Below are 13,625 nucleotides of genomic sequence, written 5' to 3'. Positions count from 1 at the left end.
GTATTCGCGCATAAGCCTTAAATAGAGATCGCTCCTCCTCGCTGTCCAAGTCTCCCTGCTCCTATAACTTCCTTTTCTTGACCTCCGAGGATGAAGTGTGCGGGCTGTGGGATGTTATCTGCCGCCCCCACGGTGATGTATCCTATATCTTCTTTGATAAAGATCCTCCCTGGGCCCGCGTACTACTGGAAGAGCTAGAGATAGAGCCTGATAAGAGTTCAGAAACTAGATCTAAAATAACTACTTTAGCATACCAGCAAAATATACCAGCTGAGTCGTCCCTTTGCCCGCCCGCTGCAGATACAACCTGATCTATCCTTCTATTTAGGATATAGAGGAGATATTATACTTAGATAGCTGAAATAAGAGGCTGGAATAGCCTGTAAGTCTATTTCCTTAACTACTAGTTAGTAAAATATATTAAATCTATTATATTTTGCTCTTTATGCTAGTGTCTAAAATAGCTCTGCCAGCTGAAGATGTAATAACAGATAAGAATTATCGCAGCCTTTGAGCACAACCCCTTCTTATTATTTGACCAGAAGCGGGATTACTGCTGTAATCCTCTGATGCCTTATGGCACTGCTCCTCTTCAGGATAGGGCCGAACGATTCGCTTTTGTTTCTAGTGTAGGCACATCTTCGATCGCGACAATAGCAAATAAAAGCTGGGTGGCCAATTTATCTGGAAAATATCGAGTAAGCGAGGCGAACATTATGACAGACGCCTCCTCGCCGAAACAACTTCGGTATGACTCCCCAGAGGCCATTTATTCAAGATATGTGGCAGCAAGGGCCGCGTGGTATGCCGCGCAGACCAGCAGCAGCATCAAGACAAACCAGGAATATCGCAGAGCTCAGGGGCTTTCGCAGAGGTACGACAAGAAAAGCTATGAGTGGTGCTTGGACTTCAAGCACATGTCCAAGCGCTATACTAGTTCAACAAGGCCGCGGGAGTGGACGAAAGAGGAGATGATGGCGTATCTGGACTGGTGCAAAGCAGAGGATGAACGAGTTAAAGCTCATGTGGCGAGAGAGATGGGCGAGAATCCCCTGGCAAACAACAGAAGAGGCATGAAAGAAATATGGGACAGTACGGAAAGAGATAGCAGTGAACAACAGGCTTTGTACTCTGAGGGAAACACAGTTGAACTTACAGTGTAGTGGGTCCGAGCCTTGGAAATGACATTGCTGAACGCAGTAACGCTACTCACCTGATGCAGCAATGACATTGCCAGCTCTTACTGTATCCCAGTCCTCAGCATCCACATCCGCCCACATCTTCACTCCCAATATGCCTCGCATGGAGCTAACCGGCGCTAGGGAGAAGTAAGGTATCAGGATTGAGTTGCTGAGCACACCTCCAAAACATATCATCTTCTGGTACGTTTTCCAGAGGACAACGGAACCAGAACACATCTAGATACGCGAAATGGTGTGTCTGAGTGCAATTAATAGTCCAAGAGTTTGTTAACACATACAAAGCCTTGAGGGTTGCCCGCCATGGAATGATCTTTGCTAGGATGTCCGGTGGACCGTATCTGTCTCGACCGAGCTGAACACAAGCTATCGAAACATTACCCCGAATTTAATATAAACTGGGAGGAAGTAGAGAAGCAGCTGCGAGTTTGGAGCCCTTTGTTCCGTAGAGGGAGGAAACTGCAGATAGAAGCAACATTTATCTGCAAACCCACAATCGATTCAGCCACAATAAAGACCCGATCGAGCACACAGTCGAATAACAGACGAAGGGGAGGGGCCACGGGAAGATAACACGCCGAACTGGAAGCCGAGCAAGAAGAAGATGAGGCTGCCGGTCGACCGAATCATTGGTCCAAAGTTTATGCTATTATATAATGCAATAGCCCCCCATACTCAGGAACGCAGTGCTTTCGTGATTCAGAGCGAGGAAATAAATATGTTCCTGCAGACGCCGAGATTATGCAAGAGCTTGTTACATATTCCGAGGAAGGTAACAAATTTGAGGACCAGAAGGATATGCCATAATTCATCCGTGATATGATTTACAAAAAGGACCGCCTCAGGGACCAGCGCAAGGAGGAAAGCAAGAAACGAAAGCGAGACTCGTTCTCGGACAGGTATCCGATCCATATTACCAGGCACTAAGAACAAGGATCTGGACTAGTTCGGTGGGATGAAGAGATAACCTGGTTAAACCGCGTACTGTCACAACGCAGGCCCTGGGCTCACATGACCCAAAATTGAATTAACTATAGAATAAAAGCAGATGAATCGAATGATTTTCTTCAATTTACTGGACGCCCTGTGGTTGTGGTTGAAAATGAGTTTTAAGATGGAGTCTATTTGATGAAAAAAAACTCCGCACGCGCCCAAAAACCTTGACATGGCACTCAGGCCATTTGCTCGAGGAGTCCCACAAATAACGTGACCAAATCCCAATGACGCTAAACTCCTCTTGGAAATGGCCTGAGCATGCTGAGGTAAGAATCGGGAAGGCTTGGCGTCAGATGAGGAAATCGTCACGGTCTAGCGATAGCGGTGCGTATTATCGAGTTTGACACGCAACTACAACAGCAATATAGATCTAATCAATTAAAAATTGCATTTTCATGTTCTTTAGGCATTAAACTTCCCAGGATGGCTAAATCAACGAAGAACCTTGGTTGTGGCTCTGAAGATCTAATACCAAATTGGCCCCTAGATTGGTTCGTTCCGATTTGGTCGAAGGGGATATGGCCATCTTGCGAGCGTAACGAAACAGCTCCTCGACAGAGGCCTATTGCAGAACCGCCCGATCCAAGTTTCATGCCCATAATGATTAGCCAACCATATGCTCTTCCATCTGGGAGAGTAGGCAGCGCGCTAGATATGCTGGAAAAGGTGTTCCTAGCCAAGTCAAATCCGCCTTCTATGGTATCGGGCCGGTCTTTATGCGGGGTTAGGCATACCGTCCCAGCCCTACCACTAGGTCTCTAGGGGTTTTATCCGTAAGCTTAAGCCAAACCTAAGAGATCCCTACTTCACCTTCTCGGATCGGGTGTAGTGGACCGTTGCAATAAACCGATCCAGAGTAAGTGTAAGCACCCGGCGCACCAGTAGAAGGCAAGACGGGAAGGTAGCATGATCATCAATGGCGACAAGGCGCCCTGGCGGCCTCACTTCAGTTCCGTAGAAACTCGGTCAACTATGGCCCCTAGTTCATCTCCATATTTTCACTATTAACCGTCAGAATGACTCATTTGATTGGCTGTTGCGTGTGTTTGAGGGCGCTACTGATAGATGGAATGGATTCTGTGATTGGCTTGCCTACGTTTATGGGGGCCACTAAGTGCTTGGGCCGGCTTCCTATTCGTACGGCTGCTTCTCTGCTCAAACCCCTGCAAGGTTGAATCTCGACTGGGCTGCGCTAAGCCTGTCTGAATGCTGAATGCTGTCAGCACTAACGTACTTTGTAGATGGGCCGAGATTTGCAAGTGACTTCAGGACCAGCTATCCGGAGTTCGGATCAAACAAGCCAAGCATTCCTCGCTTAGGATTAAATTTACTCGTATTACGTAGGGCTAGATCCCTTTTGGAGACCCTGCCATACATACCTCCGTAAAAGCCGAACCCTACGTATCAAGTCGGGCAACATCGCCGCTAAGCCAACTCCCAGCCCCCAAAAGTGCCGCTCATGAGTGGTCGGAAACAGTGGATTCCTTGCCGACGTTCCCCGAGGGCTGCTGTGCCGTAGGGCTGATGGACTAATTCCCAGGCATCCTTGATGGTATCGGTGGAGATATTGTCTTGGGCGGACCAGCGGGGATGATAAAAGCGTGCTGGGCTCTCTGCGCCACTCTAGTCTTCCTCATCGACACCTCAACTCAGCCAGCCAACGTCCAAATCTCTCCCTCCATTCTTGATACTGGTTATAGCGCATACACCCACATCCTCCCTCAACACCCACAATGAGAGTCTTACCCGCCTTCTTCTGGATCTCCGCGTTCACGCCAGTCGCTCTTTCATTCAATTTCACCGCTCCCGATACTAGCAACCCGGTCAACCTCTCTGAGCCTGTCGTTTTCAAATGGGATACCTCTACAGGGAAGCCCATTCAGCCGTGGCTCCAGATCATATTCGCTACCGGTGACTCCACTCAGACAGGTCGGTGGGGAATCAACCTCGACCTGATCAACATCAGAAACACCAGCACGTGGACCTGGGACTCCCCCGAATGGGTGGCGTCTGTGAACAACGGCTCCAAGCAGATTCTCTTCGCCGGCGAGAATAACTGGTTCGAAGCAACTTTTTCGAGTTTCCAAGATTCCAACGACACCTTCTTGAGAGATCCGTTGACGGAGACGGAGAAATTCGAGGTCACAGGATATCCCAACCTCAAAGACCCTGAGTCTGGAGTTGGAGCGACGGCACCTTCGCTGAGCCTTGCGCTTGCACTAGGGGCTATGGCTCTTATTTTCAGCTCGACGGCTTGAAGGCCGTGGGCTTCTGAGGTCTTGTGTGAGGAGTTTGGGTCTGCGCGGGTGGTTTCTGTTGATGAGGATAACATGTGGCCGGGGAGTGAAGGGGTTAGATACCCTGGGGTTGGTTGACATTAATCAAAACACAAATATACTACCTAGATACAAGGCTCGAACCCACTACACTGTAAATCCACGTGGACCACATATCCCTTTGAGTGCCGTAAGCCTCCACCTAGGTCACGGGACCCACCGGATCCCTGCAACAGCCGAGGTACCTAGAGTGACCTAAAGCATCGCCAGAATCAACCCCGCCCAATTCCCCATACAACTCATTCTGTGTATTCCAATGGATTCCCAACTGCCCTCCAGCCAGGCAGTCAATGTGTATGATGACAATAGCTTCATTGGCACTAGCGACAGCCGCCGTGAGCACTCTACTGATAACACTTGCCGGCTGATACATAATCCAGTCTCGGATCGCGGTTACAACTTCGACCCGATGGTCATTCCAAGCCGGGCCCCTGAGATATATCAGACGAAGGATGGATTGGGTAAGACAGCTTGGATGACGATGGAATTGCTTGATTTTTCTATCTATTGAAGGGCTAGGATCGGTCTTATAGACGATGATGAAGCCGGCCTCCGGCGGTCTCCGGGACCTAGTCCAGACCAGATTCCTAGCACCCGTTACAGATATCGTAAGATCGTCATATTGGCAACAGACCAGGTTTCAACAGTCCCTATCAGGCTGTCTGACATCAAGATGCTAGGTCTTACATCGAGTCTTTGGCAGATCAGGAAGAATCCCTGAAGCATCAGTCGCTTCCAATATCTGCTGATGACAGCCAGAATTCATTCGAGGCACAGCCGAGTACATGCAAAGCCTTGGAAAAGAATCTAAACAGCCTTTCTCAGATCATTAGCCGTCTTCAGGAACGCTTAAAGTCCCTAAGGACAAATGGGACACCTGTGTCACAGGCTGAGGCCTTAGTAAGGGTTCCGGCTCCACCGAGACCCCGGCGATTTCCCTCGGACCGGGATTTAGCCAAGCCTAGCACTCTCGCGAGCATACTCCTTTCCTAGCTGCTAGAGGCTAAGGACTTCTCTTCTTTCTTTTTGCTCTTTAGCTTTAGATAGATAATCTTACAGCAACAGCCTGTTGAACAAACTCCTGTCCAGCCCCTCACAACCTGAGAACGACCCCAAGGTCATACAGTTACGGGAATACCTGGAAACATCAAAGCAGTATCTGGAGATATGCAAAACGGCTTTAAAAAACGCTGCGCAAGAAAAGAAACGCAGCTCTGAGGAGCTCGACATTGGAGACAGCGATCAGGTGGTTGTCACAACCCTAGCAGATCTCTTCGATAGTAGGAGAGCAACATCAGCAAACAGATCAGCACAGTTCGTGGGCTCCATATCTGATGAAACACTACGGCAGGTGTCCGCAAATCGATATAGTAGCCGGTTTAGCGCTTTTAACGCTTCTAGCGCTTTGGTTGCTGGCGGGCCTAGTGGCGGCGCCGTGCCTTTGAAACTGGACATCCGTGGAGTCAAGAGTAACCTCCCACGTGCGGCAGGGAACGATAGCGACAGCGATCAGGCAGACTACCTTGAAATCCCTAACGCCTATAGTTCTACTCCTAACAACTGGATCGAATTATATGGCCACATAAATGCCCGTGGTCTGCAGCTGTCACATCCAGTATAGGCTATCATTACACTATGCATTAGCAGAGTGTTTATTCCACTTTTGCTGTAGCCGTATGGTGCGACATACTATTAACATCTATTATTAAATCTTAAAGCTTTTAGCTATTATATTATACCGTCTTTGTATTTTTGGTGTTTTATTTAGCTTAAGATTGCGAATCTTGCAGCTGGTTTTTGGTATATTATTTAAGCTAAAATACAGCACCTGCTCAGGAGTCCTCTTTAAGCTGTTATTCCGCCTATCCTCTTGGATTTCTGGGTGCCATAGAGCCTTGGCTCATGAAATTGGCTAATTGCCAGTAACTCTCCAGCCAGAGAGTGTATTCTTCTTCGTTATTTCCACTTTACGAGCCTTAATATAGGCTCTGATAAAATTAATCTTATCTATCAGAGCAGAGTCAGTTAGAGAAGCGAACTTTTCTAACTCTCGTCGATATGAAGCTTTAGAGGTATTAAATATTCTATTATCTAATAGCTGGAGGCTGTAAGAGCAGGCTTATGTCTCCTGATAGGAAAGCATCTAATTAGATACTCTATCGGGTTGGCAGCGGGAAAGAATGGTGGCAAGTCATCGATAGGGCCTGCGGCAAACCCGGTAGATGGCGAGGTGGAAGACAGAGGTCGGACGGGATCGTGAGGATGTCGTAAATGTCTCGTGAAAATCTCTTAAAAATAGCAGCAAAAAGTCTCCTGTAGCTGTCTAGAATAATTAATCTGGTATCAGACTTATCAGCAGGCTTAGTCTGGGGTAAATAGACTCTTTTAAGCTATTCAATACTAATATAGTTATCAGTCTACCCTTTAAGTAAAGTTATATAATATCAGTTTGCTATCTTCTTAAATTTATAAAGAAATTACTATTTTTAGAGTTTCTTTTCTTTAAATATTATACTAGAAGTTAAGAAATAGCTATCTGCAGTAATAGCTTTAATAAATAAAATCTAATTTTAAGTTTATAGTCCCCTAAAAAGAACCTTTTACTTTAAGTCTATATTTCTAACTACCAGACTATCCAACTCTAATAAAAAGAATCTAGTTAGTTAAATTTCAAAAAGAAAGAGAAAAGAGAAATAGAAGCTTGCCAAAACCAATTATTATACCTCTTTTATTAATATTAATAATATTCTTAGGCCGAATCCAGCTATACTAGCTCTTCCTAATATCAAAGTACTAATAAACTGCCTTAGCCATAAAGAATTCAAACCTATTAGCTTCCTGATATTTACCTATCTTAGTCTTAAGGTCTTAGTAGTACTCGACAAATCTAGCTACCCAGTTGCATCCTAATTCTGGTTGTTTGCCTTGCTGTCTTAATAAGCCTATAATTCAAGCGCAAATCTAATTGTAGGACGGAGTATATCCCAGAGACTCCTAACGAAGAATCCAAAAAGCTAATTTATCTTCCTGATTCTTAGATAAATACTGACCAGGCTGAATTTGCTTTTTTATAGCCATCAGACTGTTAAACCTGTTAATCAGAGTTCTTCAAGGTACTGAGTAGGGGATTTACTGTCCCTGGGGATGTTGGTCATTTGATCAGATCCTTGCCGCAGCCGGGGCTAAGACTGCTGCAGCTTCCTTCAACAGGAAAGGCTGCACAGCATAGGGACTAGTGACCTGACCCATTGGGGCCCATAAAAGAGCTTTGGATATGTAGATAGAAGCAAGCAAGACGCATCCCTCTCAAGATCATCATCACTAAGGATAGCTGTCTGGTGATATCCTCAATCATGATCAGTCTTCGGCTCAATTTACAGTCTTTCTAGCCCATTTTCTTCAGTCTCTCTTAGTGAACCGTTTGATCAAATGGTACTGGATGCATGATGCGAAAATATCCCGTGAGGGATCACGTGAAGAGGGGTAACCTCAAAAGGGCCCTGTGGGCCCTTTAAACTTAGCCTCATCATCCATCATCACACAATTCAATACAATCCATCACTGCCATCGCAGCATTCTGGCCCTTTGTGCCCTTGTTGGCCGTAGGCCCTGTGGCCTTTGCCTCTCTTCCGTATCAATGCAGTATCCATTGGTCCTATTCATTTGATCCATTTTTCCTGCTTTTGGTCCCGGCCCCTATTTTAGCAGCGGAAAGGGACAGGAACAACACCCAACTCATTAACTTACCCTAGGGGAGATGCACAGAAGGTCGTCGCACAGGCGTTTTAGATGGTCAGCCCGAAGCTGCACCAGACTACGCGTATGAGGTCGGATTGATCTGAGGCTTATGTCTCCTGATAGGGAAGCATCTCATGAGATAGAATATCGAGTCGGTCGCAGGAAAAGTATGCTGGCAAGGCTTCAATAGGGTCTGCGGCAGCCCGATATCTGTGGGTGGTGGAGGACAGAGGTTGGATAGGGATCGTAGTGACAGTCGGAATAGACCCAAATAAATCTCTCAAAAATAAAGGCAATGAATTAATAGACTTCCCAGCAGCCCTGAGTCCTTCCGGCCTCTCTGACTTCTGGAAAACGAATCTCTGATGAAGTCAAAAAAAAAACCATCATCCCTCCTTCCTGTGCAGGCCCTGACCTTCCCTTTTAACCTCATCCGGACCACCCTAGAGACATCCCAGCTATCGACCAGCTAGCCCAAGAGTCCCTGACCGCCTGCCACACTATCTGCTGTGGCAGACGCATCACCCCTTCAGTCATCACCAAAGCTGCCTTTTGGGTGGGTTGTGTGTTTCTAGTGTCTCTCGTCCCCGCACACCACTCAGTACTCTCTATCTCTGAGCTGCTTGAGAGGGTGAACAGCTATTACCGGTGATATCCAATATAGCCTCGGCTATATTGTCTTCTGTATATTTCTAACGAGGCCGCAATAAAGGTATTTTTATTGCGTTATAAGAGACTGGCATAAGAAATATTGGGAAAGAGCGGTGAGGAATTTAGTGATTAAGATGGTGATATTTTCTTATAATAGCTTGTATATTACATGCCCTATACAACTGCACAAAATCAGAAAAATAAATTCCAATTAATTTTATATCTATAAGAAGTAACCGCTTACTAATAACTTCTATTTTGGCCAAATTCTATATAAATAAAATAGTTAAGTTTTAGTGGTGGTTTTTTTTTTGGCCTGGCAAAAGAGTGGGGTTGGCGAAAGGGTGGTGGTGTATGGTACGTAGGTGGAATACAAGCGGGACAAGATGGGAGCAAAGGCTTCTTCAGAAAACTATCAAGAAACAGACTACACTTTTTTTTATACGCAACACAGTTCAAGCTTGATATAATCCCACATATCTAAGACTTTAAGTCCCTAGACTTTCACTGTCAAAGGATCCTCGCCTCTGATATCCCTCCACATGTTTGTCGCAACAACAATATCTCCACATCCTTGCAGTAGCCATCCCCATTTCTTTGCAAACGCCTCGGTAATTTCCCAGCCATTAATATCCCAGGGATCCGACCAGGACACGAGACCTGGATCGCCTGACCAAGTCTCCTTCGGCTTCGAATCGTTCGCTGCAGCCTTTTCGCCACTATCAATGCTAGCCAGGCCCGATTCTGGGCCAGAATGCGTCCGCTTAGGGTCATGGGCACCCAACTGCGTCTCTTGGTCGTCTTCGACTTCTCCGACACTGCAAAGACTCTCAAACGCTTCGCCAACCAAATCCATCATGAACGCATCTTGATCGATACGATTTGCCTCTAGCGCCAGTATCAGGCTGTCCCGTAGCCGTGGATAAGGGAAAAGATCAACCCAACCGAGATGCGGAATCTGCTGTTGGATATGCGTCGGCATCAGAGCCGGTGGCAGGGTGAAGTCGACTCTCGCTCCAGAGGCAGACCACAATAGCATCTCCTCGGGGGAGGGAAGGCTGAATACACGGGGGAAAGCGCAGAAACGAGATGTAGGGAGGGGAATGGACGATATTATGATATAGTTTGTCAAAACGGCACGAGAAACATTGAGAGAAATGACGTGTAGAAGTTGGGCATCTCGCGTCAAAGGGAAACAGACGTGGGGAGAGTTCCCATCAACCACTCTAGAAGCAGCTCCTTCATCCGCTCTCGCTTGAACAGATGGACCGGAGAATACGGAGGGCCCATTGCTACCCGTAGATTCAACGTCGGGTTTGTGCTCTGGTACTCCGTTGAGTCTTTGTCGTCGTCCTGAGTTGCGTAAGCTGTCAGCAGACCACACCTCTAATGGCGATGGCAGATGTCGATCTTACGAGCCGCTCTCTGGTTAATCCTATTCTGTCGCTTCCTTCTCTCTTTCACATCACCCAGACCAGCCCATTCATCATTCTCGTCTGGAACCTGCAGGGGGGAAGGCATGGTTAGTCCACTGTGGAGTCGACTCGGAGCCTGTAGGTCGTCACTACCTACCTTATCATGCACAGGCACCAGTCGAAAAATCTGATATGAGGCCATTAGCAAGGTGTATTTTGCAGCTATGACAAAATTCTGCCGCTTTGTGCTGAGCAAGAAGGGAGGTTGGCGTCAATGATGGATTGAAAGATGAAGCATGATGTGAACGGCTGACACTTTTTGTATGAATGGGGAAAAGTCGAGACAGTGGGCCTCATGCGGAGGGCTGACAAAACTAAGCCAATTTTGGCTTAGGCTCACTCTATAGACATGTCATCAAGCTTACGAGTCCCATGAGTCAGTATCAAAGAACTTGAGGCTTGCTGACATGCTAAGTCTTTATTGGGTAAACCAGAGGACTGGAGGAAATGAATGAATTGAACAAACTGGGAGCGCCGTCCCTGTTCTCTCTATAAATAAGAGAGCATCGGATCGTCACCAACAGCCATTCGACCAAGTACTCAACAATTCTTCTTTCACCAAGCTCCTTGACTTCAAAATTATTAACTATAACTACTACAAATTCGAATTCGAAATGGCGTCTGCTCTCTTGAGACTTTTGAGAAATCGATACTCTGCACCAACACTACAATCCATCGAATGCAGCTCCATCTTGGGCAAAACCGTCCTTGTTACCGGCGCCAGCAGTGGACTCGGCCTCGAAGCTGCCCGTCATTACATTCGCTTGGGGGCATCACGCGTGATTCTTGGCGTTCGCTCCCAGTCCAAGGGCGATGAGGCAAAGCGAAACTTGAGCTCCAGCTTCAGTTCAGACCGACTGAAATGTTGCGCCATCGATGTCTGGATTGTCGACCTCGCATCCTTCGCATCGGTTCGATCATTCGCAGACCAGGTCGTGCAAAAGCTCGAGAGACTTGACATCGCTATCCTCAACGCGGCTGTCGCCAAGGACAAGTACTATGCCACAGAGGATGGTTGGGAAGAGGTACTACAGGTCAATGTGTTGTCAACAGCTCTCCTCGCTCTGTTACTTCTACCAAAAATGCGGCAATCAGCATCATCTTCCTGGATACCTCGACTGAGCATTGTCACGGCCAGAGCACATGCAACGGTTCCGGGAGGGGCATCGTGGCAGTCCGCGCCAAACATGCTCGAAGAGTTGAACCAAGAGAGTCAATTTGGCACGATCAGTGCCCGGTACAGTGTTTCCAAGCTGTTGGTGATTTATGCAGCCAGGGAGATTGCGAAACTAGCTACATCTACAGATGGTCAATGTGAGGTTGTGGTCAACTATCTGTGTCCTGGAGCATGCAAGTCGGACCTAGCCCGACACTGGCAGGGTTTACCACAGAGAGCCTTGCTTTCCTTGATGCAGGCAACAATCTGCAAGACAACTGAGGAGGGTTCGAGAACGCTAGTGTACGCAAGCGTGCTCGGGGAGGAGAGTCATGGGCTGTGGATTCACAACAATCAGATTGAACAGTGAGTTCGCCAGAGGCTCAACCAAGTGACTCTGGACAATATGACTGACATTTTACCTGTAGGCCCGGTCAGCTAGTTCTGAGTGCTACGGGTCTTCAGTTGCAAAAGAAGATATGGGCTGAGACATTGGAGGTGCTGAGCCCATTTTATACTCATGTGCTAAAATAAAGCAATGCGGCTTCGGAAACGGAAACACTAGGTAGAGAGAATGAGAACTGTGTCGCGTATACCTTGCACGAGAGAAGATTGCCTACCACTGGCTCTGGGGGAGCTCGAGACGTTCTGCGGATGATTTGCGTCGTTGGTAGGCGGTAGCGGTCTGGCTCGCCCGGGATATTCCGCCTGGGCAATTCGATATCGTAGCGTTGCTTTAGCGTGGAAGGAGGAGGGGGGTTATCGGCAAGGGGCCTATTATTATTATCTATTCTTATTAGAGTTAGAGGAGTAAGTTAAAGGCTATACTCTCTATAATATATTTTACTAGCTTTTTATATAAGGATTAAGGTAGTATCGGGCAGACTGTAAATATATTAATTTTAAGAGGTATAACTATAAATTATAGATTTCTATATAATTTTCCTACTATTTTAATATAAATATAGTAGATTTTATAATTTTAAATAATATAATAAGCTAGTTTATTAGATTTTATTTTTTTATTAATTTTATTATAATTCATTAATAATTAGTTTAATATAGACATATAGAGTTATAAACTTATTTTAAATATACTGTATAGCTATAAAATTCTATAATTTAGAGTAAATTTATTTACCTATTACTTTAGCTTCTTTTTCCTTCTCTATAGATATCCAGTTCCTGATATAACCTGCTCGGCTAAAATTAATAAGAGTTATATATTTATTTATACTTAACATAATATTACTTATCGACAAGTTATAGTAGATAACTCCAGCTTTATGGATAGCTTTAACTGCCAACTCAATCTCATCAACATATTACACCAGATTCTCAAAAGTAATATCGCAAAGCCTCTCCATCTAAAAGCCAAAAATACCCTGCTCATCTTGGAGCGGTTTAGAACATATTCGTACGACCGGAAGATTGAGTTGCAACGTTGAGAAATACTGGAGGAGTAAAAACTCATCCTGGATGAGGCGTCTCTGTCGCTCGTTGATTGCAACCTTGCAGATCGGAAAGCCATCTGTACAATTGCTCAACTCTCTGATGTGAAAGTCCGAGCCATACCCAATAACTTGAGAGGCACTCCAGAGCTCATTTACCTGAGAGCCATGAGGGATATGCGAAGCGGTTGCACCATCGAGCGACGGAAATGACGATAGATCAGGTGGTTTTCGCCAATCTCCGAGCCAACACACGCGATATTCTTGGCCTTGGTAGTCGACGTTAAGGGCACATTGCTTGTTGAAAGGATAGACATCGGTGATCGGTTGTGGTGACATGGTGATGGGTCTAGCGGTTTGTTACGCCTCGGCTGTGATGGAAAAGGTGAGAGTTCTCGAGATGATGCATGAAATGATGAGAGGTTTCAACCATTGTGGTGGAAGGTGGAAATTCGACTGACACGCCTCCTTAGTCAGGCTGCGTTTATGCATATATTGTCATGGCTAACGGGGAGAATGCAGATATCCAGCTCGCCATAGATCAACTCGCTGATTGTGCGGCGCGAGGAGCAAAACCCGCCACCGTCGACGCCTCTGATGGAAGCTGATTCGGACCTCATCTA

General features: G+C 46.3%; 5 protein-coding genes across 5 annotated transcripts; 3 read left to right on the top strand and 2 right to left on the bottom strand.

Moving 5' to 3' along the window:
• Nucleotides 1–3,796: 3,796 nt before the first annotated feature.
• Nucleotides 3,797–4,619, top strand: BGZ61DRAFT_445918 (uncharacterized protein). Its single transcript, XM_046245153.1, has one exon. The coding sequence runs from the start codon at nucleotides 3,929–3,931 to the stop codon at nucleotides 4,451–4,453; it is 525 nt and encodes a 174-aa protein (XP_046107191.1). The 5' UTR covers nucleotides 3,797–3,928; the 3' UTR covers nucleotides 4,454–4,619.
• A 1,011-nt stretch (nucleotides 4,620–5,630) lies between these two features.
• Nucleotides 5,631–5,912, top strand: BGZ61DRAFT_319792 (uncharacterized protein; the record flags this gene model as incomplete). The annotated part of the gene is made up of 1 exon (XM_046238918.1): nucleotides 5,631–5,912. A coding segment is annotated over one exon (282 nt), but the record flags the coding sequence as incomplete, so codon positions are not given.
• Nucleotides 5,913–9,353: 3,441 nt separating this feature from the next.
• On the bottom strand, nucleotides 9,354–10,630 carry BGZ61DRAFT_414767 (uncharacterized protein). Its single transcript, XM_046243334.1, has 3 exons — nucleotides 10,493–10,630; nucleotides 10,336–10,423; nucleotides 9,354–10,273 (listed from the first exon to the last, which is right to left on the bottom strand). Exons 1-3 carry the CDS (start codon nucleotides 10,535–10,537, stop codon nucleotides 9,417–9,419), a joined length of 990 nt encoding a protein of 329 aa, XP_046107189.1. The 5' UTR covers nucleotides 10,538–10,630; the 3' UTR covers nucleotides 9,354–9,416.
• A 163-nt stretch (nucleotides 10,631–10,793) lies between these two features.
• On the top strand, nucleotides 10,794–12,408 carry BGZ61DRAFT_414764 (uncharacterized protein). The gene is made up of 2 exons (XM_046243333.1): nucleotides 10,794–11,917; nucleotides 11,980–12,408. The coding sequence occupies exons 1-2, from the start codon at nucleotides 11,010–11,012 to the stop codon at nucleotides 12,083–12,085; spliced, it is 1,014 nt and encodes a 337-aa protein (XP_046107188.1). The 5' UTR covers nucleotides 10,794–11,009; the 3' UTR covers nucleotides 12,086–12,408.
• A 510-nt stretch (nucleotides 12,409–12,918) lies between these two features.
• Nucleotides 12,919–13,284, bottom strand: BGZ61DRAFT_285666 (uncharacterized protein; the record flags this gene model as incomplete). Its single annotated transcript, XM_046238508.1, has 1 exon — nucleotides 12,919–13,284. A coding segment is annotated over one exon (366 nt), but the record flags the coding sequence as incomplete, so codon positions are not given.
• Between the last annotated feature and the right edge of the window lie 341 nt (nucleotides 13,285–13,625).

The sequence above is a fragment of the Ilyonectria robusta genome (genome assembly GCF_021365365.1).
Source record: "Ilyonectria robusta strain PMI_751 chromosome Unknown BGZ61scaffold_5, whole genome shotgun sequence".
NCBI lineage: Eukaryota > Fungi > Ascomycota > Sordariomycetes > Hypocreales > Nectriaceae > Ilyonectria > Ilyonectria robusta.
The sequence above is the reverse complement of the archived record's forward strand: the minus strand, read 5'-3'. Positions and strand labels throughout refer to the sequence as shown.

Excerpts from the sequence above, each read along its gene's own strand:
- BGZ61DRAFT_445918 (XM_046245153.1), top strand. The coding sequence starts at position 3,929 with ATGAGAGTCTTACCCGCCTTCTTCTGGATCTCCGCGTTCACGCCAGTC.
- BGZ61DRAFT_414767 (XM_046243334.1), bottom strand. The coding sequence starts at position 10,537 with ATGGCCTCATATCAGATTTTTCGACTGGTGCCTGTGCATGATAAG. Across the intron at positions 10,424-10,492 it reads TGGTGCCTGTGCATGATAAG|GTTCCAGACGAGAATGATGA; the intron begins GTAGGTAGTGAC and ends TCCCCCCTGCAG. Across the intron at positions 10,274-10,335 it reads GATTAACCAGAGAGCGGCTC|GACGACGACAAAGACTCAAC; the intron begins GTAAGATCGACA and ends TACGCAACTCAG.
- BGZ61DRAFT_414764 (XM_046243333.1), top strand. The coding sequence starts at position 11,010 with ATGGCGTCTGCTCTCTTGAGACTTTTGAGAAATCGATACTCTGCACCA. Across the intron at positions 11,918-11,979 it reads CACAACAATCAGATTGAACA|GCCCGGTCAGCTAGTTCTGA; the intron begins GTGAGTTCGCCA and ends TTTTACCTGTAG.